This window comes from Gadus chalcogrammus, chromosome 3 (assembly GCF_026213295.1).
Source record: "Gadus chalcogrammus isolate NIFS_2021 chromosome 3, NIFS_Gcha_1.0, whole genome shotgun sequence".
NCBI classification, from domain to species: domain Eukaryota; kingdom Metazoa; phylum Chordata; class Actinopteri; order Gadiformes; family Gadidae; genus Gadus; species Gadus chalcogrammus.
The window spans coordinates 18,256,117-18,282,479 of NC_079414.1; the positions used below are offsets into that span (position 1 = coordinate 18,256,117).

At 44.1% G+C, this 26,363-nt stretch overlaps 3 protein-coding genes across 9 annotated transcripts in view; 1 reads left to right on the forward strand and 2 right to left on the reverse strand.

The window, feature by feature from the left end:
* pcm1 (pericentriolar material 1) overlaps positions 1–12,279 on the forward strand; it is a 24,921-nt gene extending 12,642 nt beyond the window's left edge. For 4 of the 7 annotated variants that reach the window (XM_056586394.1, XM_056586397.1, XM_056586395.1 and 1 more), the window contains exons 21-40: positions 156–361; positions 653–839; positions 999–1,333; positions 1,611–1,772; positions 2,019–2,108; positions 2,761–2,933; positions 3,505–3,636; positions 4,433–4,556; positions 5,456–5,620; positions 5,768–5,865; positions 6,239–6,373; positions 6,683–6,883; positions 6,973–7,032; positions 7,720–7,864; positions 7,972–8,117; positions 8,889–8,952; positions 9,127–9,419; positions 9,685–9,777; positions 9,888–10,008; positions 10,172–12,278. In XM_056586394.1, the coding sequence (XP_056442369.1) occupies positions 156–361; positions 653–839; positions 999–1,333; positions 1,611–1,772; positions 2,019–2,108; positions 2,761–2,933; positions 3,505–3,636; positions 4,433–4,556; positions 5,456–5,620; positions 5,768–5,865; positions 6,239–6,373; positions 6,683–6,883; positions 6,973–7,032; positions 7,720–7,864; positions 7,972–8,117; positions 8,889–8,952; positions 9,127–9,419; positions 9,685–9,777; positions 9,888–10,008; positions 10,172–10,197 (2,956 nt within the window). In that variant the 3' untranslated portion in view covers positions 10,198–12,278. Of the gene's footprint in view, positions 1–155; positions 362–652; positions 840–998; positions 1,334–1,610; positions 1,773–2,018; positions 2,109–2,760; positions 2,934–3,504; positions 3,637–4,432; positions 4,557–5,455; positions 5,621–5,767; positions 5,866–6,238; positions 6,374–6,682; positions 6,884–6,972; positions 7,033–7,719; positions 7,865–7,971; positions 8,118–8,888; positions 8,953–9,126; positions 9,420–9,684; positions 9,778–9,887; positions 10,009–10,171 lie in introns of all 7 variants that reach the window. The other 3 variants (XM_056586398.1, XM_056586400.1, XM_056586399.1) reach the window with 3 other exon arrangements.
* asah1b (N-acylsphingosine amidohydrolase (acid ceramidase) 1b) lies at positions 11,287–15,473 on the reverse strand. The gene is made up of 14 exons (XM_056586415.1): positions 15,342–15,473; positions 15,161–15,207; positions 14,913–15,003; positions 14,490–14,576; positions 14,316–14,394; positions 14,129–14,203; positions 13,973–14,018; positions 13,696–13,840; positions 13,439–13,493; positions 13,211–13,292; positions 12,414–12,545; positions 12,053–12,176; positions 11,913–11,969; positions 11,287–11,817 (listed from the first exon to the last, which is right to left on the reverse strand). Exons 1-14 carry the CDS (start codon positions 15,408–15,410, stop codon positions 11,728–11,730), a joined length of 1,179 nt encoding a protein of 392 aa, XP_056442390.1. The 5' UTR covers positions 15,411–15,473; the 3' UTR covers positions 11,287–11,727.
* Positions 15,474–16,253: 780 nt separating this feature from the next.
* frg1 (FSHD region gene 1) lies at positions 16,254–21,748 on the reverse strand. Its single transcript, XM_056586417.1, has 9 exons — positions 21,584–21,748; positions 21,259–21,326; positions 20,609–20,731; positions 19,746–19,803; positions 19,335–19,449; positions 18,940–19,044; positions 18,618–18,709; positions 16,793–16,903; positions 16,254–16,437 (listed from the first exon to the last, which is right to left on the reverse strand). Exons 1-9 carry the CDS (start codon positions 21,640–21,642, stop codon positions 16,401–16,403), a joined length of 768 nt encoding a protein of 255 aa, XP_056442392.1. The 5' UTR covers positions 21,643–21,748; the 3' UTR covers positions 16,254–16,400.
* Positions 21,749–26,363: the final 4,615 nt, after the last annotated feature.

The following is a 26,363-nucleotide window of genomic DNA, read 5'->3' on the forward strand; positions in this document are numbered from 1 at the left end:
GCACTCTGTCTGGCTATGTTTTAGCCAATAGGTATAGTTATGTATCGGCTGTACATTGTCAAATGTTGATGTGGAATATAGAGTTCTGAGTCTTTGCACTGAGCAGTGCTTGTGTTTGTGAGAGCATTTCTGATCCTCCACGTGTACGTTCTCAGGCTGAAGCAGGTCCTGAACGATCTGCTCCAGCAGCAGCAGCACACCTCCTCCTCCTCCTCCACCACCTCCTGCCCCGGGGCTCAGCAGGCCAGGGCCAAGTCCTCCTCCATCCACGAGACCTCCTCCTTCTTCCCTGGCTCACCCAGCCAGTTTCTGTTGTTCCCCTCTACCCTGCATCCCCCAGGCGCTGGCTTCAACCTGCCAGGTTTGTCTAAATGGTATCTTCGGTGTAGACGACAGCCAAAGATGAAAGAATGTAATGCAAGACCCACTATGTCTGGTATGCATAATCTAACACATGGTCTGTGGCTGAAGTCTTACATAGAAGATTCACTGCTTTCTTTTTCTCCACAGACCTGTACTAATAAATGAAGGGAATTTCGAGCACAAGATGAAACTCTATTTGTCGTTTCGAATAATATGATATTGGGATAATAATATCCCTTTTTAAGTTGTATGTTCTTCATTATTATCCCCTTCCATGTGCCCCGTGCAGGCTTCAACCTCAACCCTCTGTTCCCGCCCGTGATGGTGGGCAGTCCCCAGGGTGCAGGAGCCTCTTCCAGCCCCCTGCAGCCTCAGCCACACCCCCTGCTGGACCCCAACACCACCGCCAAGACGGAGTACATGAGCTTCCCCCCGCCCGTGCAGCGCTCCCCTGTGAACTCGTCGAAGGACAGCCGGTACGGCGCTGGAATAACCAATCTGTTGTTTTCTGTTGCCGGGACCGCCATTATGACGTCGTGATCGTCATCAGTCCGTGGTCGCATCAATGCGCTTTCTCTCCTGGTTGTGACTCATTAAGCTGCGTTGCTCCCCCCCCCCCCCCCACAATCCGATAGGTCCGCGGGCTGGGTGTTCGACAGAGCTCCTCCAGCCACCAACACCGCCCAGCACCCCTCGCTCCACCTCGCTCCGCCGGCCCACCCCGAGGCCTCCCCCTCCCCTGGCAACGGGGACCAGCGGCGCCGCCACCGCCCGCCGCCCAGAGAGTTCGACCAGGAGTCCCAGGAGAGCTTCAGCAGCCTGCCGGACCCCGTGGAGCCCTCCACGGTCACCAAGCCCTTCAGGATCGGACGCAAGGCCTCGGCCCAGGCCAGCCTGGCCTCGAGGGACAAGACGCCCAACTCCAAGGCCCGCTGCCGCAGGGGCAAGGGCCTCAACAAGACCACCGGAGGTACCGAGGCCTGATTCCAGTCGAATAGATTGGGAAGGATAGATAACGCAGATAGATGGGCTGCCTGTGTGATCGGCTACCAAGTTGTTATGGTTACAATTATCCGTTAACAATTATTGCAGATCATCTATAATCTGCGTAGATTCAGTAAATTTTTCGAGGCAAAACAAATAGTTTTATTAGAATACTGGTCAGAACTATTCACTAAAACCTCACATGTATAGGATTTATATAAGCTCTTCTAATATTTAAACTCTCGCTTTCCCCCTTTTCTCAGACCTTGAGAGTGACAGTGCAAGCAGCACTTCCGAGTTTGTCCAGAAGAGGGCACCACAGCCCCGTCAGAAGGATCAGAACCAGAGTCTCCTGGACAAGTTGACTCAGGAGAAACTGGACAGCAAGAGCAAGCCTGGCAACAAGCCCAATGACCTCTCCTCCGGTAAGGTGCAAGAGGTCATAGGACTTGATGTCTCTGACGCAATATTAGGTTTCACAACGAAGATGTTTTCACAAACCAAACCCCATTATATTATTTAACAAAATGTATCATATTTGTTTGTTTTGATAATGTGTTGTGCTGTCTATCATTTTAATATTGTTATCCTCTTCCTTTTTATCCATATTTCCTAACCACGCTTTTTAATTTCCTTTTTTGGGTCACTTGCATACTTGTGTCGACGCACAGCCTATGCTTGGAGAACACCCTTCCTCTCTAACAGAATTGCATGCACTGAAGCCCCAGGTAAACACCCGAGGGATCCATCATTCCTCGTCGGTTCGTGTCCCCTTTACACATGCTCCTCTAACTCTGTTCCATGCATGCACTCCAACGCATTCATTTCAAATGTTTTTCTTTGCTAAACCTCATGGCTACGAAACAACACTAGAGGCTTTCTAGTACCTCTCTGTAAGGAATAAACCACAGCTGGGGGTCCAGATATTGGAATATAATGTGCAACGAGGTTGGTGAGGCGTAGGGAAAGCCAAGATACCCCCTCCCAAGGCACGCCCCGGGGTGGTTTATTCTGCTAATCGCACAGTAACCGCTAGATATTAAACGTTACTTTCATCTATAACGTTATTGTTTTTGTCAAATCGACTGTAATCTGTTGAAACTAAAATATTCCTCCTCCGTGCTTCAGCATATTGTTTTGGCTTTGTCAAAGAATCATCTCGTCGATGGTTGTTTTTCATCGTTGTTGAATGAGCCGCACATTGATTCAAAACTGTTAAAATTCAGTGTTGTCTCGTTATTGACAAAGAACGTTATTGACCAAGCAGACACAACCCCACAATGCTGTGGTATAATCGTATTCATTTTCCAATCTAACTTCTTGGTCGTTTGTTTAAACAAGTGCAAGTTATTGCAAGACGGCCCCTTGGCCAAACCTCTCGCTGGTCTAAACGGTTGAATCCCCCCGCCTCAGATGCGAGCAGCGACTTCTCTCTGTTCGAGGCCCTGAGGGAGACCATCTACTCGGAGGTGGCCACGCTCATCTCCCAGAACGAGTCCCGCCCCCACTTCCTCATCGAGCTGTTCCACGAGCTGCAGCTGCTGAACACCGACTACCTGCGCCAGAGGGCCCTCTACTCCCTTCAGGTCCGCACAGAGTCTGGGGTGGTGAAGCAGGGGAGCGGAGCCACTATGTCCCGGGAATACAACTTTTGACACTCATTAGAGAAGTCCTTTTTTGGACCAGGAATCTCGTTAGTGTGAAGTGGAGGGCAGGGGTGAGAGCGTTCTCCCTCATGGTCCCGAGAGATTCCTCACACAGGGTCCTCCGACACATTTAAGAACGGACACGGCTTGTTATCCAGGCCTGCTTGATCTAAAGTGCTGTATGCATAGAAAAAAGGGATCATTGTTCCCTTTCTTTTTTATGCGACGTGTCCTTAGGTTTCAGTGTGTTCCCAAAGTGTACCCAAAATGTGTACCCAAAGTTTTAAGTCAAGTATATTTTATTTAAATAGCTGTAATAGAGTTAAACTCCGGAAGGACTTTACAGGGCATATTTAAGACACCCCCTAAACCAAGCCCCCCAAGGGCAAGGAAAAACTCCCTTAATTAAAAGGGGAGAGTGCAAAGGGTGCCAAGATTGACCTGCATAATCATAGGTTGAAGTCCTCTTGAGTGTGTGTTCATGATGTCTTGTGTGTGTGTCTGTGTCCAGGACATTGTGACCAGACACCTGACGGAGGCCGGCATGTCTGCAGACCAGCCTTCGTCCCTGGGCCCTGGCGCCTGGGCCACAGGCTCCCAGTCTGAGCTCACGCCCAGCGAGAGCATGGGCACCAGCGAGGCTGTAAGACACACACACACACACACGCACAACGTCCCCCTCTCATCACTCTTTTTATTCATGCACCCCTCAACCACTGCCGTGCGCTTCACACGCAGCTCCCTGTACACGATTGCTGTTACAAACGTCTGTACTTCTTTAAAGTAATTTTCTCCTCTCTTTTCGTCCGTCCAACCCTTGACTTTTTATCCCGACTCCCCCCCCCCCCCCCCCCCTCTCTCTATATCCACAGTGTCTTTGTTCCCTGTTCATCCCCCCTCTGTGTCTTTTGAGTTGAACTTGTCAGACTTCACAGGGCTTTGGCCTCCATCGCCCGGCTATCTCTCTCTCTCGCCCTCTCTCTTGCTGTCTCCCTCCCTCCCACCCTCCCTCTCCCCACATCAAACATGTGTTCTTTGTTCTGCGGCCCACAGGCCCCTGGGGCTCTGCTAATTGGAAGCCGGCTTTTCTTTTTTGTCTTTTCAAATCACACCTTTGTTCCTGAATGATGGATGGAAATGTCTGGTGGTTCTCAGTGTCTGCAGAGAACGGGCTGGATGGGCCGCCATTGTTCTGGGCGGGTTTTAGATGCCACTAATTCCTCCCGTCAACACAGGAACCCTGTAGCTGCTGGGAGGGATTAATCCATTATTTCTTCCTTTCTTTCTTGTTAACGGGACACCGGGGAATATTCTTTTTTAAATTCCTGAGCTGGAAAAAGTGTGGGAGATATGCGTGTCGGGGGGGGGATGGGGGGGGGACACAGTGTTGTGTGCGTTGTCATTGTGTTCAATGCACTGACCATGAGACTGTTGTTCAGGAGTCGGAGAAGAACGTGAGAGTGAAGCAGGACTCTGCCAAGGCACGAGGCGAGGGGCGGTCTCTGGACGAGAGCACCATGTCCACCTCCTCCAACCTGGAAGCTTTCGCTAACGATGACCTCGGTATAGTCGTACGCACGCACGCACACACACTCACGCAGGCACGCACGCGAAAGCACATGCATCCATTGACCACCCATCATTCATCCATCCTTTGAACACCGATCAGTCATGCATCCATTGACCACCCATCATTCATCCATCCTTTGAACACCGATCAGTCATCCATCCTTTGAACACCGATCAGTCATCCATCCATTGACCACCTATCATTCATCAATCCATTGAAAACCCATCACTCATCTGGCTATTGACCACCTATCACTCATCCATCCATTGACTACCGATCACTCATCCGTCCATTGACCACCTATCATCCATCTGTCATCCATCCATCTGTTCTCCATCCATCTATTAATCAATGTATCCATCCATCCAGTTATCTATCTGGTTATTCATCCATTTTTGTTGGTGGTCCATCTTTTCAGTTATTTATCTATCCATCCAGCACCTGAAACCTTTTTTTATTTTCCCGTTATTAAATGCCACCCTTCAAACTGATTCATTGTGCTTGTAATATATTGCCCGTGTTGTTATTCTCCCTTATTATTTTTAATAAAAAGCCGGGTCAACTAGGGCGTGCAATTGAAAAATACATTTGAATAGCAATGGATAAAAACCCATGTCAACATTGAATGCGTTGTTTCTGATTATGCTGATTATGCATCAGCTGGCCAACGATATCACAAACAACAAAGAAACATTTTGATAAGAGATTCTTGGCTCGCTCCGTTTGGTCCTTTAGCTTTAAATGTGGTTGCGTTCATATCTATGGTGGGCTTTCTTTTCACCTTTCGATTCGTTCCCACCCCTCCTCCTTCTCCCTCATCTCTTGGTGGTCCATCTCGTTCCCCTCTTGTCGTCCCACCTGTCCTATCTCTCCCTCTGCTCTGCTTGATCAGGCAACACGGTGATTCATTTAGACAAAGCCCTGGCCCGGATGAGGGAGTACGAGCGCATGAAGCTAAGGGCCGAGTTTAACCACCGTTACGCCAACAGTGCGTCTGCAGAGAGCTCCGACGCCTCGCACGCAGAGCTGGCCTCGACTGCTTCTAGACCTACGCAAGGTACGCTTTGGGTTCGGTGTGGGTGCTGCGGGATCTCTGCTTCGCATTGCCATCTTGATTCAATTAAAAGTGTGTTCTAGGCTCTATTTTTTGTCAGGGACTGTGAGGATGGATGTTTACTGTTGTTATTGTTCTCCTCGGGAGCAGGCGGAGCATCCGGTGACGTCCGATGCCAACAGATCGACACCCAGCAGCTGGATCGACAGATCAAGGCCATCATGAAGGAAGTCATCCCCTTCCTCACGGTAATCTATGTACCATGAATAAGGGCCATTCTACCTCCTTTACTCCTAAAACCTCTTCCTTAGTCGTCCCCTTCCTTAAGGTAATCTACGTACCATGAATAAGGGCCATTCTACCTCCTTTACTCCTAAAACCACTTCCTTAGTCGTCCCCTTCCTTAAGGTATTCTACGTACCATGAATAAGGGCCATTCTACCTCCGTTACTCCTAAAACCACTTCCTAAGTCGTTCCCTTCCGTAAGGTATTTTAGGTACCATGAATTACTGCCGCATCCTTTAAATCTTAAGATATGTACAGTAGATGGTGGTCATTAAAGCAGAACATGGTGTTTCTGATGAGATTTAACCTGTAATGTGTGTGATCGGTGGTTCTAGGAGCACATGGAGGAGGTGTGCTCCCAGGAGCTGCTATGGGATCTGCAGCACATGGTGATCACCCTGTCCCAGCAGAACGAAGAGAACAAAGAGTTTGTCCGCTTCTTTCACAAGCAGCTGGGGGGCATCCTGCAGGTAGGTCCCCCATAAAGCGAGCCTCTTTCACTTCAGGATTCACTCTTTAGTCTCTTCCGTTTTGAGACGTCTTCAGCAACTGGGCAAGGGACCAATAACTTATGGGAGGACATACTGCAAGTGAAGTAGCTCTCTGAGACTTTATTTCTTGCTCAAAACTGCTTCCGTAGCAAATACGTAACCCTAACACCAGACCTTCAAGACAGAATCCAAACTTTTTGCTACGGCAGCCCTCGTATCTTTTTAAAAAAGTTTGGAAAACAATAAATCAACTGTTGACCCCTTCACCTCATTCTCCGTCCCCTCCAGGACTCGCTGAGTAAGTTTGTGGGGCGCGCTCTCAAGGACTGTGGAGAGGACCTCCTTGTGGAGATCTCTGAGATCCTCTTCAACGAGCTGGCCTTCTTCAGGCTCATGCAGAGCCTGGACAACCACAGCGGGATCCCCATCACCAACCTGCACAAATGGACCAGGGCCGGGCAGGCGTCTGAGACCAAGCACAGACCAGAGGTAAATCTATCTTAGGTTTTCTGAAGATTAAAGTTCCATATCCATATCTGTAAAGCAGCCTAATCATGTGGAGTTCTGTCCCCCATTAGGAAGAGAAAATGTCAGAAGGTGAAAAGGGCTTTTCTCTCCACTACCTGGACGAAGACAAAGTGAGTCATTCTGACAGTGATTACATTCTCTCTTACCTTCTTTTTGTACAGTTAATGTAACACGTTGGGCCTCTCTTTCTTTTAATTTTCCTCCTTCTTCTCTTTCTCCTGGCCCTCTCTTTCTCGGTCTCTCTCTCACTGTCTCTCTTTCCCTGTCCATCTCTCTGTATCGGTCCTTGTATCTCTTGTTTTCCCTTTCCTTGTCTCTCTCCCTGCCCCTGTCTTTCTCTCCATGTATCTCTATTTCTCTGTCCTGTTCACGCTCTCTATCCCTGTCTCTCTCTCTCTGTCTCCCTCTCTCCCTCTCCCTCTCTATCCCTGTCTAACTCTATCTCTCTCTCCCTCTCTATCTCTGTTTCTCTCTCTATCCCTGTCTCTCTCTCTCTCTCTCTCTCTCTCTCTCTCTCTCTCTCTCTCTCTCTCTCTCTCTCTCCCTCTCTCCCTCTCTCCCTCTCTCCCTCTCTATCCCTGTCTCTCTCTCTCCCTCTCTATCTCTGTTTCTCTCTCTATCCCTGTCTCTCTCTCTCTCTCTCTCTCTCTCCCTCTCTATCTCTGTTTCTCTCTCTATCCCTGTCTCTCTCTATCTCCCTCTCTATCTCTGTTTCTCTCTCTATCCCTGTCTCTCTCTCTCTCTCCCTCTCCCTCTCTATCTCTGTTTCTCTCTCTCTCTCTCGCTCTCGCTCTCAGGACCAGGACGAGACGGAGCAGGACGGGGGCTCTGTGTGCCAGGTGACGTACCTGCACGCCGAGGAGAAGGAGTACAGCGGGAGCAGCGAAGCCTCAGAGGTGGAGGACCAGGACGACCCAGAGTCTCCCCTGCCTCTGTCCATTAGTGAGCCGCACCTTCATCCTCTGTTCTCTGATCTGAATCATATGCACGCCCGGCACACACACACACATGCATACGGTTAACTAGGGTTGTTGTTGCTTTCACTAAAGGTCTTTCCAAAGCCGAGACGCAGGCCCTGACCAACTACGGCAGTGGGGAGGACGAGAACGAGGAGGAGGAGATGGATGAGTTTGAGTCCGGACCCGTGGAGGTCCAGACCTCCTTACAGGCCGCCGCTGGTCTGGGGGAGCAGCCGGTAAGGTTCCGCTGCCCCCATGGTCCTTCAAGTCAACATAAATGAGACTTGTGGTTGTTATGCATCTTTGGAAGTATGGATCTGTGGCGGGAATTTGGACCACGGCAATCGTCTCTGTCCAACTTTTTTATGAATAAAGAGTAATCCGAATTTATAACAATTAGGCTAATGTATTTGAGTAATAAAACATCAACATAAAAGAAACATAACGAACATATCCCAAACATACAATAATCTGAGGCCTCAGATGGGAGTTCATCCGTCGTCTTTCTATTAGCTTCGCATGGAGAAGTCCAATGCATTGGCAAAAGCAAGGATGTCTTATCCAGTGGCACAGGTCTCAGACATGCTGAGAACAGCTCGGCCGCACACATGATGTGTGATGAAAAATCCATCAAGTTGTTTCCCCTACATCATGTAAGCTCTGTCTCCTATTCCTCGCACTGTCTAGCCACCCTACCTATTCCTCACGTTATCTAACGTTAACCTTTGTGCCCGGGGTGAACCGGTCACGAGGTAGCAGAGATCCCTTTATGCATTCTTTTACCTGATGAGAATAGAGGAAACTTCTTCCTTTAGGTAAACATTATTCGATTTGAAAATTGCAATGTGGGGAGACCCAGCGGTGACTTCTCAGTTGGACCCTTTGACCCTTGACCACCCCAAGGGGGTCAGCGAAAAGGCAGAATCAACAAATGGCAGTTGGAGAAACAGAATGTGAAAATAGAATTTTCCCATTACAGGAACTAATATGGTTGTTTTCTTCAACAGGGAGCACCAGCAAATGCTAGCCAGCAGGCAGAAACTGAACACGATGGTTTTGACGAAAATGATGGTGAGGACAACTCCACCCCACTTTACTGGATTGAACAGCAGCAGACGATTTCATCCAAAGCAATTTAAAAGTCTTGCTGAGAACCATCAGATGGAAAGATGATAATAATCATCAACCAACCAGACTCTTTCACAAATATTGTTCCCCTGTGCCCTCCACCCATCCCTTTTATAGACCAAAGCGGCGGTTCTGGTGGTGAGACCTCTGAGACGGGACCCTCAGACGGAGAGGACCGTACCCTGCTGGGGAGCAGGGACCCTGAGAAGGGCTGTGGGCTGGAGACGGAGCTGGAGACGGAGCTGGAGGCTGAGGTGGAGACTGAGACGGAGCTGAGGGCTGAGGTGGCGGCAGAGGCAGGGGTGGAGGCAGACTCCCACACACGCTCCTCCCACCAGCGGGAGGACTCCAAGGCCTCCAGCACCAGCAGCAGCGCTGACACAGACTCCCCCGTCATGGTCAACGCGGATGTAAGGGCGCAGTAGGACGCAGGCTCGTTACCTTCAAGTGTATAGGGTCCCTTTGAAGACAAAGGCTTTTAAATGGCTGCCTTTTTGAGGTCGTGTATTTATAGTTAATTTGGACAAAGGCAAGGATGAAAATCCTCAATAATATTGATTTGGAGGAATGAGTGATTTGGTGGTGTTTTTTTTACCCACAGATCATGAATGTTATAAAAATTGAATAATTTGAGTAAGGATACGAGTAATGCTCTTTGAACTTTGGTGAAAGCAGGAGTTGGGTTCGGGGAACACCAGTCAGAAGTCGGACGAGGAGGACTTTGTGAAGGTGGAGGAGCTGCCGCTGCAGCTCAGCGTCATGTGTGAGGTCAGTGTCTCCGTCTCGTCATCACGTCATCATTGATCCAAACAATGGGTTTCATCGGCGCATTGTATTTAAATGTCGGGCCTCCATGACGACGGTGTTGCCGTCCACAGGAAGAGCTTCAGAAGAGGATTGTGGACGAGCAGCAGGTCAATCGTCTGTCCTCAGAGCTGGTGGCCGGCACCGAGGAGATCACCGGGCTGGTTGGGAATGCACAGGCTCTGAGAGAACCAGGTAGGCCGCCTAACGGGCGTTTGTAAATACTTTACAAACTGGCTTCATAAATCAATTAACACATATCATCATAAAATATGACGGAACAAATTAAAAGCTGCCCCGTGAACAATTCATTATATTGTGGGATGATTTTTAATGCCACCACTCTGTTCCTTTCCAGAATCGAGCGGAGCACAAAGTGCATGAAGAAGTTCGGTTTCAGTTTTTCCAAACCACCTTGTTTTCTATTTTTTTCTTTTGCAACACTATACATACGCAACGTTATGTTCTCGTAATGTATAATTAGTTCTGTTTTTAAGTATAGATAAGCACTGGCGAGCACACAATGGTAGCAGTGACCTTAAAAAGACACATTAGTTCTGTATTCTACTGTTCAACACACATTTATTTTTATTCAGACATGAATGTTGATTTTCTTCATGGCCGTGACCAAGTGATTCTACACGCACAGTGATTTGTTGCTTGTTTAGATTTGTAGCACCCAAATGCTGCTCTGTAGTTTAAAGATGTAAGAATCGGTTTGAATCTTTATAGTATTGCCTTTTTGTTCGATATATATATAGTATTGCCTATTTGTTATTTGTTACGGGATCACCCCTTAAATGGTTTATTTTGATTGTATTCTTCTTGTATCCGTCCCCATGGCCTTATGATTCTTCAGCTCCTGAGCCATCTCTGCACTTTTCCAGAACTTCCGCTTCAATATAGAGTGGCAGTGCACCGCTACGACCGGCTTGGCTGCTAGTATCTGTGCCTCCCCCTCCTGTATTATACGCTCGTGCCCCAAACATTCTCCCTCAAGTCCTTAATCTTTATGAACATCTATTTTTGTTGTCTATGGGTTAGTCAGATTTTCATGCAAGTAAATCTATACTGTATAAGGTTTAAATAAATTGATTTTTTGAAAGTGTGGGTGATTGGAAAGTGATAGGAATATGAGCACTCGTATCCTATGCAACAACCACGAAAGCTGGATTTGTTTTTCTGGTACCGAAGAACTTGATCAGAACAGCTTTGAAGTTGAAATGCCACTGAAGCCAGATGTTGGGACCACTTTGGACTCTCTCCTCCAGGCTTGCTAGCTGTTCTAAACAACTTTACGATATCCAGGCAGCCAGCTGCTCATGTAACTGGTCAGGAAGTAATGCAATGCTGAAGATTGGCTAAACCAACTTCTACTTTTACAGGAAGGCAGTGACATTTTTCAGGTATTTGTAGCTTGGTTCAAATTTCCCAGGCCTGATTTGTCCGCTATTCAAAAAGAGGGACCCTGCATAAAGTTCATATTTTTTTATTAAATGCAAACAAAGGTAATCACCCATTTAGTAACACGTTAGTGGTGGGTAACTTGGACTATAGCCACAAACTATGCATCAAATATTTTTTAATGCTAGAATGGGTTAATTTTTACGAACTATCTTGTGCAATGACTATACTCTATAACACCAGTGTTAAACTATTTTCTAGAGGTCTGATTCATTTATTACTGCAAAGACATTCATGCAGGATCCATTTTTCTAAACAAGCAACTAAATCAGTAAACAATGATTAAATCAAGTAAAAATACAAAAAACACATAATTTATGGCTCACTTAGGTTCAAACAATTACAAGTGCAAATTTAAAAGATTTCCTCGCCGCTCTGCTGATCATAGGCCTGGGCTAATTCCTGCTCGGGTCAAGCACTGCTCAACAGTTGAGGGCTCAGACGATGGTTTCACCATGGCATACAGGGGTTGGGACAGTCCCTGATATAGGACTCCAGGTTACCCGTGGACACGTCCATTAGTGTTGTGTAGGTGGTCAGCTGAGGGGAAAAGAGGACAAAACAATGCTGAGGCCTGCAGACTGGAACAATCTTCAGCCAAGGTCCATCTTTGAATTGATACAAACACGACTAACCTTGTTCAGCACCGGTTTGGTCGACAGCACGCTGTACATCGTTTTCAGTGTGATGTTCTGTAAACGACCAGCGAACAAGTCAAAAGGTGGTTCATATCTGTTTTACCTCAAGAGCCAGCTGGTAGGAGTGTGTGACTCACCGTCTGAGTGGTCTTGTTCATACACGTCATGCCAGGGGTCCTTCGGTCATCCAGGAACAGAGGAGCCTTCCAGTGGTCGTAGTTGGTCTCCAGAACGTACCAGCGGCCAAGCTTTAAGTCAATCCTGTAGAATAAAATGGTACGAAATTAACCAGAGGGAACACATTCTTCAAATTTAGTAATTTAATCCTCAGCAGTGATCTTCTACAACATAATTTGACACAAATCATTAAGCTGGAACAGGTGATGCATCTTGCACAGTGCTGCCTATATGCTCACTGCAGCGTGTGTCTGGAACCTGAAACCTGCAGCACCCAGTCCAACACGCCTACCCTAACCACGTGACTCTCCTGCTACTTACTCCAAGATGTCTAGGCTGAGCAGCCTGGACCTGGTGATGATGCAGCCCTGGCCCGTTTGGTTCCCTCCCAGGATGAAGTAGGCCGGAGCCAGCAGCTCGGTCTGGGCCAGGCGTGTCTTGGCCACTTCGTAACTGTTGGTCAGAGGAGGACATGCATGCTTTACCTTCAGCCACCACTGCCTCCTAGGCCTTTTGGTTGTAGACGACAAAATCAGGAAGCTCCATGACCACACGTGGTGTGATATAGGGAAAGCGGAATCGAAACTATTCACACAACGGGTTGGTCTTGTGCTTTGCCTGATGATAGTCATTTAGCAGACACTTTAATCCAAAGGGACCTGACCTTTAACACTCAAGCCTTTTCGATAAACAGGACAAGTTCCAACTCTCAAAAAGGGTTGATATTTTATGAAAAAATAGAAATCACCCAGTAACAGCCTGCAACCCTCCAGCAGTGTAAAATATAGCCCTCTGCTCCGTAATAGTCCAACTACAAAAGGCAACTATACCTCTTATGAATGTTATTTCCTTCATCGCTACTCCGATTTTGAATGAATATGAGAAGTGCACTTTAAATTTAATATTTGCGATTACAACCAACGATCCCAGCGGTAGGGGTATGAAGAATACGTTGCCATGGTGATAAGTTCCGACTCCAACTAAGCCACCGTGGGAACCATGATCAACACGTTTTATTTTATAATTATTTATTTTTTTAAAGCACCATGATCATCTCACCTTTCCTTAAGTACAGTCTACCAGGAGCTATTATGCATGGCGGGTGTGAAAACAATTACCTGGTGGCGTTCTCCAGGACGGAGCGCGTCAGGAAGCTCATCCACATGCCCTTTCTCTGCCCAAGAATCCACTCCAGGATTCCTGATTGGAGAACAGTGATGCGTGAAAAGGGCACCGATTACATTCTACAGAGGACATTTTAAAAGCAGCTAAATGTACACATAACGGTCACCACACTACCAGCTAGTAAAACAAGGACGACGGCATAGAAAAAAATAACAACTTACCGATATATCCTCCGTCAAGGCTAAAACGTTCATTCATCGTCAAAGTAAACACATTCTGCAAAAAACAACAAAAAAAACGTCTTGGTTTGAATCCTGGACGAAATTACAATAACTTTAACAACCCATTCTGCCCTACACACCCTACACATGTGCCTTCTGAAAGTTCGGAGAAATAAAAAAAAAAATCTCTTTTCTTTAATGCAAATGTTTGCTACATGGACCCATGTAAAGGGTCAGGTATTGATAGACTGGCTCACAGGCTTGATCCCTGTCAGCATGCCGATATATCCAGCGAAGGTGGTCGACTTGAAGACCGTCTGGTTGTTCCTCCTGAAGTCCACGTTGACCACAAGGGGCTTCAGCTGTTCAGCTACAATCCACGACCGGTTCTTCATGTCCCACCTGGACACGCAGGAAGACAGCCATGCATACACGAGTCAAGAGGCATTTGGGAAACTATACACATGTTTTAAGTCTATACATTTCCCCTAAATATTACACATAACATGAATAATAATAGATAAAAACCCTTACCCCATAAATAATCCAAAATCGAGATTTCTACCATGGAAAAGGTTACCTGCAAGAATGCACAACACAAATTATTTGAGAATTATTTGCATATTTGGTACCAATAGGTACATTTGTTCTGTATGAAATTGTAAAATCTGCAAGAGTCCATGCGTTTACCCTTGGGGTCTTCTGCTACGATGGAGGTGCACACAGTAAACACCTCGTAGAAGATGTTGAACAACACAACTTCCCCTGGAAGCCAAAACAAATGAACAATGATTAGAGCAGAGCCTCGTGAAACCTTGGAAGATTCGTCTGAGGCCTGCCTGGTGAATGGGGAACACCACAAGGAACACTTCCTTACCGAGGGGAAGGCCCGAAGCAGCTGCCACGCCCCTCAACTCATCACCGAATGGATATGGCAGGGTTTCCACTAGAAAGGGCTGGACAAAGGGTTGAACAGCAATAATAGATATGGCACGTATGGAAAAGTGTTTAAGTTTGTATATTCTTGCGGAAAAAAAAAAAATGGGCTCACCAAAGCCTTGTCGACCATCTCTACTAATTTCCCACTCGGTACAAAAGCATTGGCCAAATCTTTGATGGTCTGCATCATGCTGACCAGCTAGGGGGAAACATGTCAGTTAAAGTGAGATAATCGTTTATTATCATATTGCACATGCATGTTTGTGGGAACATCGTGCGAATGAACTGGAAGAGGCAGAGACCATCGGTCATGTAAGCATTTATTAGGTTAGAGATGGAAAGTTAAGGCATTAGGGTAGAGATGGAAAGTTAAGGCATTAGGGTAGAGATGGAAAGTTAACGCATTGGGTTTGAGATGGTCAAGTTTAGCCAATCAGAGTAATTCTGGACAATGTTGGCAAGTCCGACCAAGAAAGGCAGTGGGATCCATAATAAGGCGTAAGGTAACAGGTGGTGGATTTAGAAGCTATCTTACCTCGGCCTTTTTGTCAGTAATCAAAGGCATCCACCTCTTACTTGGATGTAGATCAAGGTCCACTGTGTACCAAGTCACACGTCCCTTGAACCTGAACAAATAGCATGTTTATGTATAAGGAAGGTACACTGTTGCCAGTTAACAAACTACAACATTTCAATCCCAAACTCTTTGGTAAGCGTAGATCCTTGTGCTTGGTAGGATAATGTTTGCTTGTTAGACTATCAATAAAAAAAACCAATACTTACGTTGGACCCTTTGGGGGATACATGTCGGCTCGACAATCTTCCGTGTACTGAGGAATAATACCAGTAAGATATACAAGGAATTTAAACATTGTGTTAAATTTCCCTCATGCACTCAGACATCAACCATAAGTAAAAAGTTAATTTGTGACACGTGTGGGTGTACACAGTAAAACATACCTACCGGTGGTATAAATTGAGTCGATACAACTGATATCAAGGAAACAAACAATACAAAACTTAAACGAGCCATGTTTAAAATCGTGTCCAGGGTCTTGTTTACAGCCAGAATTGCAGCTAGTCCAAACACGGAAGTATCTTATAGCTCATGACTTGGGATCCGCTTGTCTGCCCTCCATGAGGGGGGTATTTTAAAGTTATCGATATACATTGAAGCAATAACAAAGCAATAAATTACAAATGGCCGAGTGACTATATTTTCCAATTGAATACAAATAATGTTTGAATATTTTTTCTTGTACTAAATCTAAATAAATGACATTGAAACTTAAGAGTATTTTGTAGAAGCCCCGTTGAAAAGATAGTGGTATGTTCCAAACCTCCTACTTTTAAGGAAATGGATTAATTGCATGTGACAGTCACTTGGAATGAGTTGCTTACATGGGTTGCACAATGTTCAAAATGAATAAATCACATGACAGATTATTATCAAGTTGTAAGAAAGAGGTTCATAAGCAAATATCTACTTTTTCCAATCTCATAACCCAGCTCATCTAAAAGCATGGAAGTAATTAAGTGGTAATGAAGAGCTTGTGGTGTTCACATTAGACATCTCTGGCTACACCCTGTTCATGATGTAAGACATCTGTTAGGAGTTAGCAGAGATAAGGTTTTCAATATTCAATTGAAGTCTTACTTTGTGCACAGTCTAACTCAATCGGCACACACCACCGCCTTGATAACCTATAGGCACACATGGCGGGAAAGAAAGATACATTTTGGTTCATCATGTGGTTCTCCTGAGTTTTGATTATTTATCAATATCTTCTGACTTGAATGCATAACCTAATTGACCCTCCATGGGGTTGAACCGATGGTGTGTTAGGCAGAAACAAGTGTAAACAGTTAAACATTGTATGAAAAAACAACAACATTGGATACAAATTATTTTATTTGAATTTTCAATCAAAATAGCAAAACAAATATTACAAAAAGGTCAAACTAAAATAGCATCATGCATATAAACAATTAATTAAGAAGCAGCTTTTAAAATGACAACTCTTCACTTGCAATATCTGTCCGCTTTCATTTTGCTCCGTCTGTCAATCATAAAAACAAATGTTCAGTACATGATCACATGGAATGTTAATTAAAATAATGTCAAAACAATCACATCTCACAAATTCATAATCAAACATTGAACACGTTTGTATGGACTTAAGATAACGGTGATCACAATTTCCCAAATTAATCATATATTATCCTTTATTTTTTGATTATTTAGCAGTATTTCTTGATAAAAAACTAACTAAGAGGTATAGTTGATAAAAAACATAACTCTGAAAGTCAGTCAAACTAGTACAACATATTCCATCATAATTCATATTTTCTGACTGTCCCCACCTATACTCCCTAGTCCCACCGGAGCCCGTCCCATAAGTATCCGTATCATACCTGTCTAGCAGAGCTTCGTGGAACTTCCCATCCGTCCTGGCCCTCTTCAGATTGGAGTTGTCCTCCTCGTTCACCCTCAGCCTACGGTCCTGGAAGCTCTGGAACTTCTTCCTGTGAATGACAAGCTAGCATCACACTATTGAATATATAATGGCACATAGTATTGAGAAAGTATTCACCAAGGCTCCTTCCACTTTCACCACATTTTATCTTGATGAAGCTTCTTCTATTATTGAAATGCAATTAATTGTTGCCCTTCATTCCTCGCGCAAAATAAAAAGCAGAGCTACTCGATTCATATTAAATTTAAAATGTAATTAATTTACCAAAGGTTGTTTTGCCTTGTATTATGGGATACTGCGTGTCCATGAATGAGAAAAACATTTATTGAATCAATTCTGGAATAAGGCTGTCTCGTTAAAAGAAAGCAGGTAATTGGAGGGGCGTGGATTCTTTGAAACTCTGTCTGAAAGAGTCAAATGTCTGAACACGTTTTCTTTCCAAACAAAACTCATCAAAACAACAGATGTGCCGGGAATAAATTCATTCCTAGGAGGAAATTACCCGGTGCGAAGAACAATCTCGACCTATACAGTTAAGGCAATCCTTATGGTATACAAAAACAATATTTAACCGCAAAACAATATTCCGCTGCATTCGTGCAGGTGAACAATGATCCGTCCTCATCTGACACCTTAATGATGCACAGGTACACTTGGTGCGGCGGGCCCACTCTGGCAGTGCTTTACGATGCCTCAGCAGCACTCAATCCCGGAACCCATTTGAGATGCTAAGCGCTCCATCAAGACACAGGCTCAAGGGCAGCCATTACTATCACAGCAACATGAAGACTCCATTTGCCCGGCGTTCCGGGGGTAAAAAAGGGATGACAAAAAATGGGAATAGAGCGAGAGGAGAGAAAAAAAATACATGGCCTGCCAAGCGGAAACGCGCTTAAGACATATTGCCTGGGACTTAATAGGCCACAGACGGGCTGTAAAAAAAAGAAGAAGAAACACTCGCCGCACAGGGGACTTAAATGTGGCATTTCCCTCTTTTCCGCTTGGGCCCTAAAGCAGCCCATCAATTGCGTCTTAAAAGCGGTGGATTGATGAGCCGATGGCTCCCACGCGGGTCCCCACACCCACAATAGCGATTGAGTTGTCAAAATCGAGCTGGTGCAGAAGAAAAACGACTGTCAGAAGAACAGGAGGGAAATCTCTGTCTAATAAGGTCAGCCCATGACTATCTGCCCATTCAAATTACGAAGCATCACTCAAAACCTCAAAGAACTCTTTTAAGGTTTCTCTAGGGCCCATTATTAAATGCCATACTGGTGTAAAAAAATACAAAGAATAGAAAGACAAACCAGAGGGTACAGTGGGATGGACCAATGTCCTATCGGTTGGTCCACCCCACTGTCCTATCGGAACTAAACTTTCAAGGTGGGTAAAAAAACAATCTCCAAACTAATATAATCGAGTTAATTTTTTTAGTTTTTCTTTAGAACAGATACATATTTGTACATTATTTTATATTTGAACATTTTGTGTACTTCTTTAAGGGGGTATTTCAGAATTCTCAATTATAACGTTTTTGTTTGAGCGAAATGCTGAATAAACGCATCATGTTTTGAAACTCCAAAATAATTGTTTGAATAATCGTGATTTCAATATTGTCCAAAATAATCGTGTTAATGATTTTTTTCCATAATCTAGCAGCCCTTACAACACACACACATCAACGCTGGGTAACACCTCTGACATATGCATTCCCGGGGCCTAATTCACTGGCCTAATCACATGCACCTGTGGCGGATACCCACACATAGCTGAGTTCACAGGAATTGACGTTGCCCCTGTCCTCGTCCACGAGGTCGTCTTTCTTCTTCACCTCCTTCTCGGCACACGAGCGGATCTGTTGAAATATTGCACACACACAGGCCCAACAAACACACACACGCACACACACACACACACACACAGCTATAACTCAACATCGCCTCAGGTGAGACCAGAGCACCCCCCAGGTTTAAGCCAGGTCCCTGCCGTGAAAAAACCTTCACTAAGCGGTGGTGGGAGGGCATTCAAGTGTAGTCATCTGAAATAATAAATAAATTGAAGGAAAAACCGTTTAAAAGGCATCACCTTCACCATCTCGCCGTCCCCCGCTGCTTTGTTCTTGGCTTCGATGTCGCCGTCCTCGCTGTAGGAAATGAAGCAGCTGTTGGCGGCCATGATGGCCATCCTGCCCTGGAACGGCACAGACAGACACACATGGTGACGACAGGATGAGTTCACACTGCGCTGCTGCTGGGGATCTCAAAAAGGGACATTTTGGGGAGAGTGTTTACTTCAAATTGTTGTACAATGTTTATGCATTCATTTAGATATAGGTTTCGTGTCATCTTGTGTGGTGCAGAAATGTACGCCGTCACTTCGTTTTTTAGTTCTTTGTATTTATTTTTTGTTCACTGCAACAAGGTTTTGGTAGAGTGTACCAGCAGCACAGTGGGACCAAGGTGATTGATTGTATTGCTTACGTCCTCGAAAACCGGTTCCCATTGTTCCCTGGAGCCGATGGCATCAGAGCGCCCCACCACCAGGCCTTCGGAGGTGATACCCAAGTACTTGCCATAGCCCGACTTGAAGGCCAGCCTGCCAAAGAAATGACACAACAGAACACGGTCCGACCAGCAGGTTCAGTTAAGCAGACCAAAAAGGCTCCAGAATCCACAAAATAATCAACCGATGCTTCTTAAAATATGTATTTTGTTTTACTGTTGAACCAAACAACTAGCAAGTTAAAATAAAACGGATTTAGAGAGAGAAATCAAAAGCAAAGTTGGCCAATTTCAAATCAAATAGACCTTAATTGCATTGGACCCAGTACAATGGGCGGCGGTTTACAGAGACTCCCAGGCGGCGGCCTCTCTCCAGCGTATGTTACTCACCTACTGTCTGACAGCTTGATGGCAGTGAACTGCTCAGGGGGATCGGGCCCTTCATCCTCTACAACACACACCAACAGGCAGAAGTTCAATGACATTGAACTCCAGTTGGCCCTGTTGAAAATACTTTAAAACTACGACCTTCTACTTTCGCAGTGGATAGCTTTGAAATGGGCATTTAAACTTCAATAAAGTCATCATATTAACGGGCCAAGACTCTTTTTAAATCAATTATCTTTCTTTATCAATACATTTAGTTATAATTTGTATTTAGCTGGTCACGGGTTGCACAATGATATTTTGTAGAGTAAAAACGTTTTTTTAAGGGCTCAGTCAAGAACTGCTGTTTACCACTTTGCAAATGTGGAATATGGTTCCCTTCTTAATGGCCAATATAGTTTGCCAGTAGTGGGGCATTCATTATGCTGAGGTAATATGGAAATTGTGTTTTCAAAAGCTGGTGGGCAGCATCATCTCATCCTTTCTGACGCACAAGATGAAATCAAAGAATTATCCATTTCCTTTCTTCTCCTTGGGGGCATTTTTATCCACCGAGTGGTTCCTATTGGAAACAGCATGACCTTGCAGGAAATGAGCATCACACATGCAAAGTGTGTGGGCGCTACCGAGGGAATTGGTATGTATCAATATGCCAGGCCTTTTCACTGCTAATAATAAACACGTGGGGATGAATGATGAATCTATTACTTTATACTGTGAATCTCTAAGGTTGTTGTTTTTCTAATGTCCAGAGTCACTGCGCCTTGTGGTCTGACGTATTATCGAAAACTGTAAAAGAAGGGTAAATGTTCAAAGTGAGAGCAGGGAGAACAGTTGGGGGAAGAGCACTTCCATGGACTCCTTACCGTTGTGAGGTGCGCCGAGTGTGAAGAGGCCATTATCCATGGCGTGGATGTACGTGTTGCGCTGCATCTCTATGGCAACCGTTCCACTCATTTCTCCAAAGCTACTGACAACCCACCAACCCCCTGTTGAGAACAACATCATTGCTTTTAAACATACATAATGTTAAACAACTGTCAGTGTCAATCAGTGGACGGATTTCCCTGGGTAACCAAATCTTATCAACTCTGTCAATCTTTTAGCAAGCATTGAGCATACACTTTGATCCTAAGTGCCTGCTCTAGGATGCCTATATGTAGGTTGACTGTGGACACTGGGGATCGAACCCAGGACCTTTAAGCTTAGAGTGTGACAGCCTTGTCCCAACACTAGCCTGCCCCTTTCCTCTTCAGTAGTTCTCCTTATCCCTGTTATGACAGTATGGCTGAACTTGCTCTACAGTGAACCCTTACATGAGATGGCTGTATAGTGGTTGTTATACTGTGACCACTGACATTCAAACAACATTTGTACTCTAACTTCAAAAATAAAGAATGAGAGATGAAAGAGAGTGTAAACAAAAGAAAAACATTCTCCTACTTGGCTTTTCAAATAATGTGTGGAAAAAGAGATGAAAGGCTGATCAACGAAGGGGAGCAGCGACCATACATACCAACTATGTCGGGTTTTTCTTCTTCCGTTTCCAGTTTCTTCTTCTTATCTTTATTCTTCTTTTTCTTACTGCAAAACAAACAAAATGTAGGCCAACATTAAGTTTCAATGTAACGAAACCTTTAGCCTCACGAGCAACGCAACAACACATCGTTGCAAATACTAGTAATTTTCCTAGACACAATACAACTCGGGTTTAAATTACCACTAGTAAAACGATCTATGGCTAGCCCTGGACGACAAAAGCTAATTGTAGTTAGATCATATTTAACATAGACTCTTTTTGATTACAATGACCATGTTTCATCAAATAGTACAGCTCTTACCCCTTACTCGCTCCTTTCAAAACTAATTTAGTTATTTTTACTCGAGAGTAGTCAGCCATGGTGCTAGCTTTCTACGGTTACACGGCGCTGAAATCCGTAAACACTGGTGTGGGATGTACGGCACCAGTAGAGGCACAAACTGAACGAAAACGCACTAGTGTCACGTGAAGGTAGTACGACGCATCGAAGTTCCTTCTTGTCATGGTGTCTAGTTAATTTTACTTTGGTTTTATTTCTGTGCTATACCCATATCGCAAGACCACCAGATTTTTTTTTTGCTCAGCCTCTGTGTAATATTTGGACTATTTTACTTTGTAATTAAAGGAAATATTTTGTTGTATCAAATGGCTTAATGTCAAGAACATTAATGGAGTGGAGTGGGGACTTATTTGTACATATTTTGTGTCTGTATTGGTGTGTCTGTACATATTTAAAATGTATTATTAATAGCATTGCTTAAAGTTCTTCAACAAGCCAGGACAATTCTTAATTTAATCTAAAGCCTATTTTTATGCAAATTCATGTTAAAAATGAGAGTCCTGGATAAATACATCACACAGTACTTTAAGCACAAGGCCTAGCTGGAAAAATACGTACTTAGTATTGTGATCTCTTATGTCCTTTGTGTCTTTTATGTCCTTGTTAGTATGCCTTCCTCTGCCTATCAATTATATCCGCACCATTAGCTTACCTTTGTACCGAGAAAAACATCCTCCTCCTTGTGTTTTCGATCCACTACCATGACAAAATAAGAAGAAACACACTCAACCTTATCAATGCAAAATGCCCCTGTTATTCCACATTTCCATACCTGCCATGACATTATTTGTGTACTGACATAAATCATAAATGAGAAGGTATTCAAAGGTTATGAGGTTAATTCTCATGGTGATTGCGTCAGAAAGTGACCTTCATTTGAGGTCACTTCCTCCCCCACTTCCTCTCCAGCAGGTGACCCCTGCGGTCAACGTTAATGAAGGTTGAAGCAGGGTGTCAGTGTGCAGGAGGCGTCCTCTTTAATACCAGCTTGTGGTGACACCGTACACATTGCAGTGTGGCAGGCACACATTCTCTGTGATTATCAGCCTTATTCACCTAAAGTAGCATCCATATTGGTTCTAAACGCTAGCTGGCATGCAGTTCAGTCAGTTTTACTTGCTTACTTGAATATGGCCCATTGCGTTGTTATGTGTACGGTTTGTGCAGGATTATTCATGTTCTCAGTTGGGGCAGGATGCAAGAGGCTTTGATGGATCGATATAATTTTTGAGTCATCTCCCGTTTTGTAACTACAAGCTTGTATGTAACTACAAGATACATTTGGTGAAACTTGGCAGGCAGATAGATGTCGATTCCAGAGGCGGACAGAGTACACAGCTTCCTTACTTGAGTAAAAGTACAGATACCCCTTGCTAAATTTAATTAAAAGTACTACAGTCAGATGTCTAAAAGTACTGAAGTATTTGTTTTTAAAAGTACTTGAGTATCAAGAGTATTGGAGTACATTTTCTAAATACTGCATTACTACTGCCACAGTGCTTACATTTATGTAAAAAAAACGTCCTACATGGAGTTATGAAAAATGTTAATATCTTGGAGAATATAAAAGGAATTCAAAGTAAAATCAAGTCATTTTCATCTTTTTACCATGTTGCTTTATTTAACATTTCACACTTGCCCACAAGGCAATAGCACAATAGTATACAGTATAACAGTATACTCAAGAACATAAAAACAATTGCTCAGCTTACATAAATATGTAATATCAGAAAAGAAAATTCGGCTAACAATTGTATGTATGTGTGAGTTTCTCTGCTTTTTCATCAATCAAATCAACAATCGTCTCTCATCTAAATGTGACCATGGAGTTGACTTTGGCGGAAAGCGAAGGTGATTGCTGATAGGCTGAAGGCTGTCCTAATCAGTGGCGCCTGCACAATCCAATCATGTTTGAGAGGGAAACAACAAATTTAGGGTTTCCGAAATTTTACTTTTCTCCTTTTCTTTTTTCTTTTTTAGAAGAAGTAACGGGTACTCGCGGTTATATTTGCCTCTCAAATTTACTTGAGTAAAGTCATGAGTACTCCCCAAAAATGATACTCGAGCAAAGTACAGATCCCTCAAAATTGTACTTAAGTACTGTACTCAAGTAAATGTACAACTCCGTTACTGTCCGGCTCTGGTCGATTCCTATCCTTGCAGTGTGAAAATTGGTACTACAAACTCAACGAGACCATTGAAGTCTGAGGGATAATTGTTTCACCATCTGGGACACATAATCAAGCTTTAACATAGCAGTCTTGACCACTGAGGTCTTCACAAATAAACACATTTTCAGCTCATTTGTTTAAACAATATAGACACTGTTGACCAATTACTATATCTGCATTATCAACCATCACCAAACTTGACCCATATAATAGGATCCTTCAAATCCATATCTACAATATGGCCTATAAGGAATAATGCTTATTGGCCATCTTATTGATTTGATTAGCAAAATGGTATGTTTGGAGAAGTTGAAAATTTCCTTTGGGACCAATTTTCACCACATTTGGTAGACATATTTTACAGGGGAACATGTATTGTTTTCTTTAATATGAGCATGTAACCGAATGACCTACTTCAGTCAAAATATGATTTAGTACATGTCACCTTACATTAGCCAATCAGAAACACTTTTAATTTTAGCCCCACCTTTCAATTGTCATTATTGCTGATCACACACACCTTTAAGACCTCTCAACAACAAACATTCAAACACAACAAGCGCAGGGGCTCAAAGCTTCCAAGCAGGGGAGAGCATTATGGTATACGCAGAGGGGGAGAGACAAAGGCATGATTGAGCATTTGTGCCGCAGTCTGCACTGTAATGGGGGGCAGTGTTTCTGAGCGGGTATAGGATATGAGGTTGGAAGGGGAGAATTTAAAAAGGGTTTCTCAGTTTCAGATGTGCGACATATCTGCTGAATATAGGACTGGAACAACCTCAAAGCCCTGTACGGGTTTGATCGATTATTTTTGTATAATTTTGACACATTATCTAGTTTTTACACCTTGTGGTCATACCTATGGAGAATTGACGGAAAGTGTGCAGATTTTCTGATTTATTTTCTTTCAAACCAAGAAAATAAACAGCAATTTTCCTTATATTAATGACTAAAGACATATTCTGCTTATTTCACAATACGTGTAGAACCTACTCATGCATTGAGCCCACTGAGAAAAACAAGAAAGTTGCATTCAATAGTTTTTGTTTTAGTAAGTAAGCCAGCAAGATACAAAAAACATTCTCCCGTCCAATTATCTGTGCTGTCTTCTGGGATTCTTAGGGTCCATGAGAGCTCAGCCTCCGAGTTCTGCAACGCCTACTCAGATGAATAGGGTACCTTAAGTTATTATTTTTCATGGGGGAATGGACTGGAGCATTACTAAACTTCATGGAACCCTGGGTCTGGAAAATTGACTGCAGTCTCTTGTCGTTTGGAAGGCTTATGGCAATCCCACCGCAGGTTATGGAAGAGGGGCCTTCAACAAATGCACAAACACCAACGATATGTCCTGTCAGCACCTTGTTTTTACTGTTCTAAAAAAAGCCTTTTATTGTCCAGCTCTTTCCCCTCCTCTGTAGATATGTAATCCTTCTTCAAAGACAAAATGTTATTTTGGGGTTTATATGCTCCCTTTTGGGGTTCTTTCATTGTTGGTTCATTAGATATGAGTGGGAGGGAATGCAAGGTGTTTATTTAATATTTAATATTTATTACAGACTGTTTATAAGTTAGTGGTATTCGTTTATGAAAAGTGAAAAGCGAAAAAGTTTTCACCAACCAAATCTTCCGCTTTTTCAGATACCTGTTACACCTGACTGATACTTTTCCATTACCATGAAATGAAACATTTACTCTAAAGTGACTTTGATTTACGGATACCTCAAGTGTTTTTTTTTGGACATTTGTAGAGAAAAAGGCGAAGCTGATGCTGTCTGACATCGTACTCTCAAGTGCTAGCCTGTCATGTGCGTTTCTTGCTTTGAAGAAGACCCCCACCCACCCAAACAGGGCCCTTGTCCCTCAACTACCCCCTCCGACTGCTCCCCCCCCCCTCCCCAGTCTGTCTTCCTCAGCTCTTTGTGTGCGCGTGTCTGTGTGTGCGTGTGTCCTCCACTGCCTCTTTCAAGCCCATCTTCACACAACTTGAATGCACCTTCTGTCAGCTTTAGAGGTTGAAAGAGACTAATTTATTAGTCAAATTGAAACCCTCCGCAATGCTAGTCAAGGAAGCCTGTCAATCCGGAAGGGATATATCACGGACCATCTTGTAGTTCTACACCAAGCCACTAGGGGGGAGTGTAGTTCTTTATCAGGGCTATACCCGGTGGCAACCACACAGTCTATGGCTGTGACAACGACACACACACACGCACGCACGCACGCACGCACGCACGCACGCACGCACGCACACACACACACACACACACACACACACACACACACACACACACACACACACACACACACACACACACACACACACACACACACACACACACACACACACACACTTATTTATTTATGCTTGTTCTATACCATTTTTGTCATGGCCATTATTAACTGTATTGAATGGTTCTATTCAAATAGCCACCACAACAACACATATCAACATGAATTATCACTTACTGGTGCAGCCAATGGGCATCCAAACTGCATGCATTACATTCAGCCAGACATGTGGCCTTCCGTGCCAAATCTAATGCCATGGAGATATCTGCACAACACAT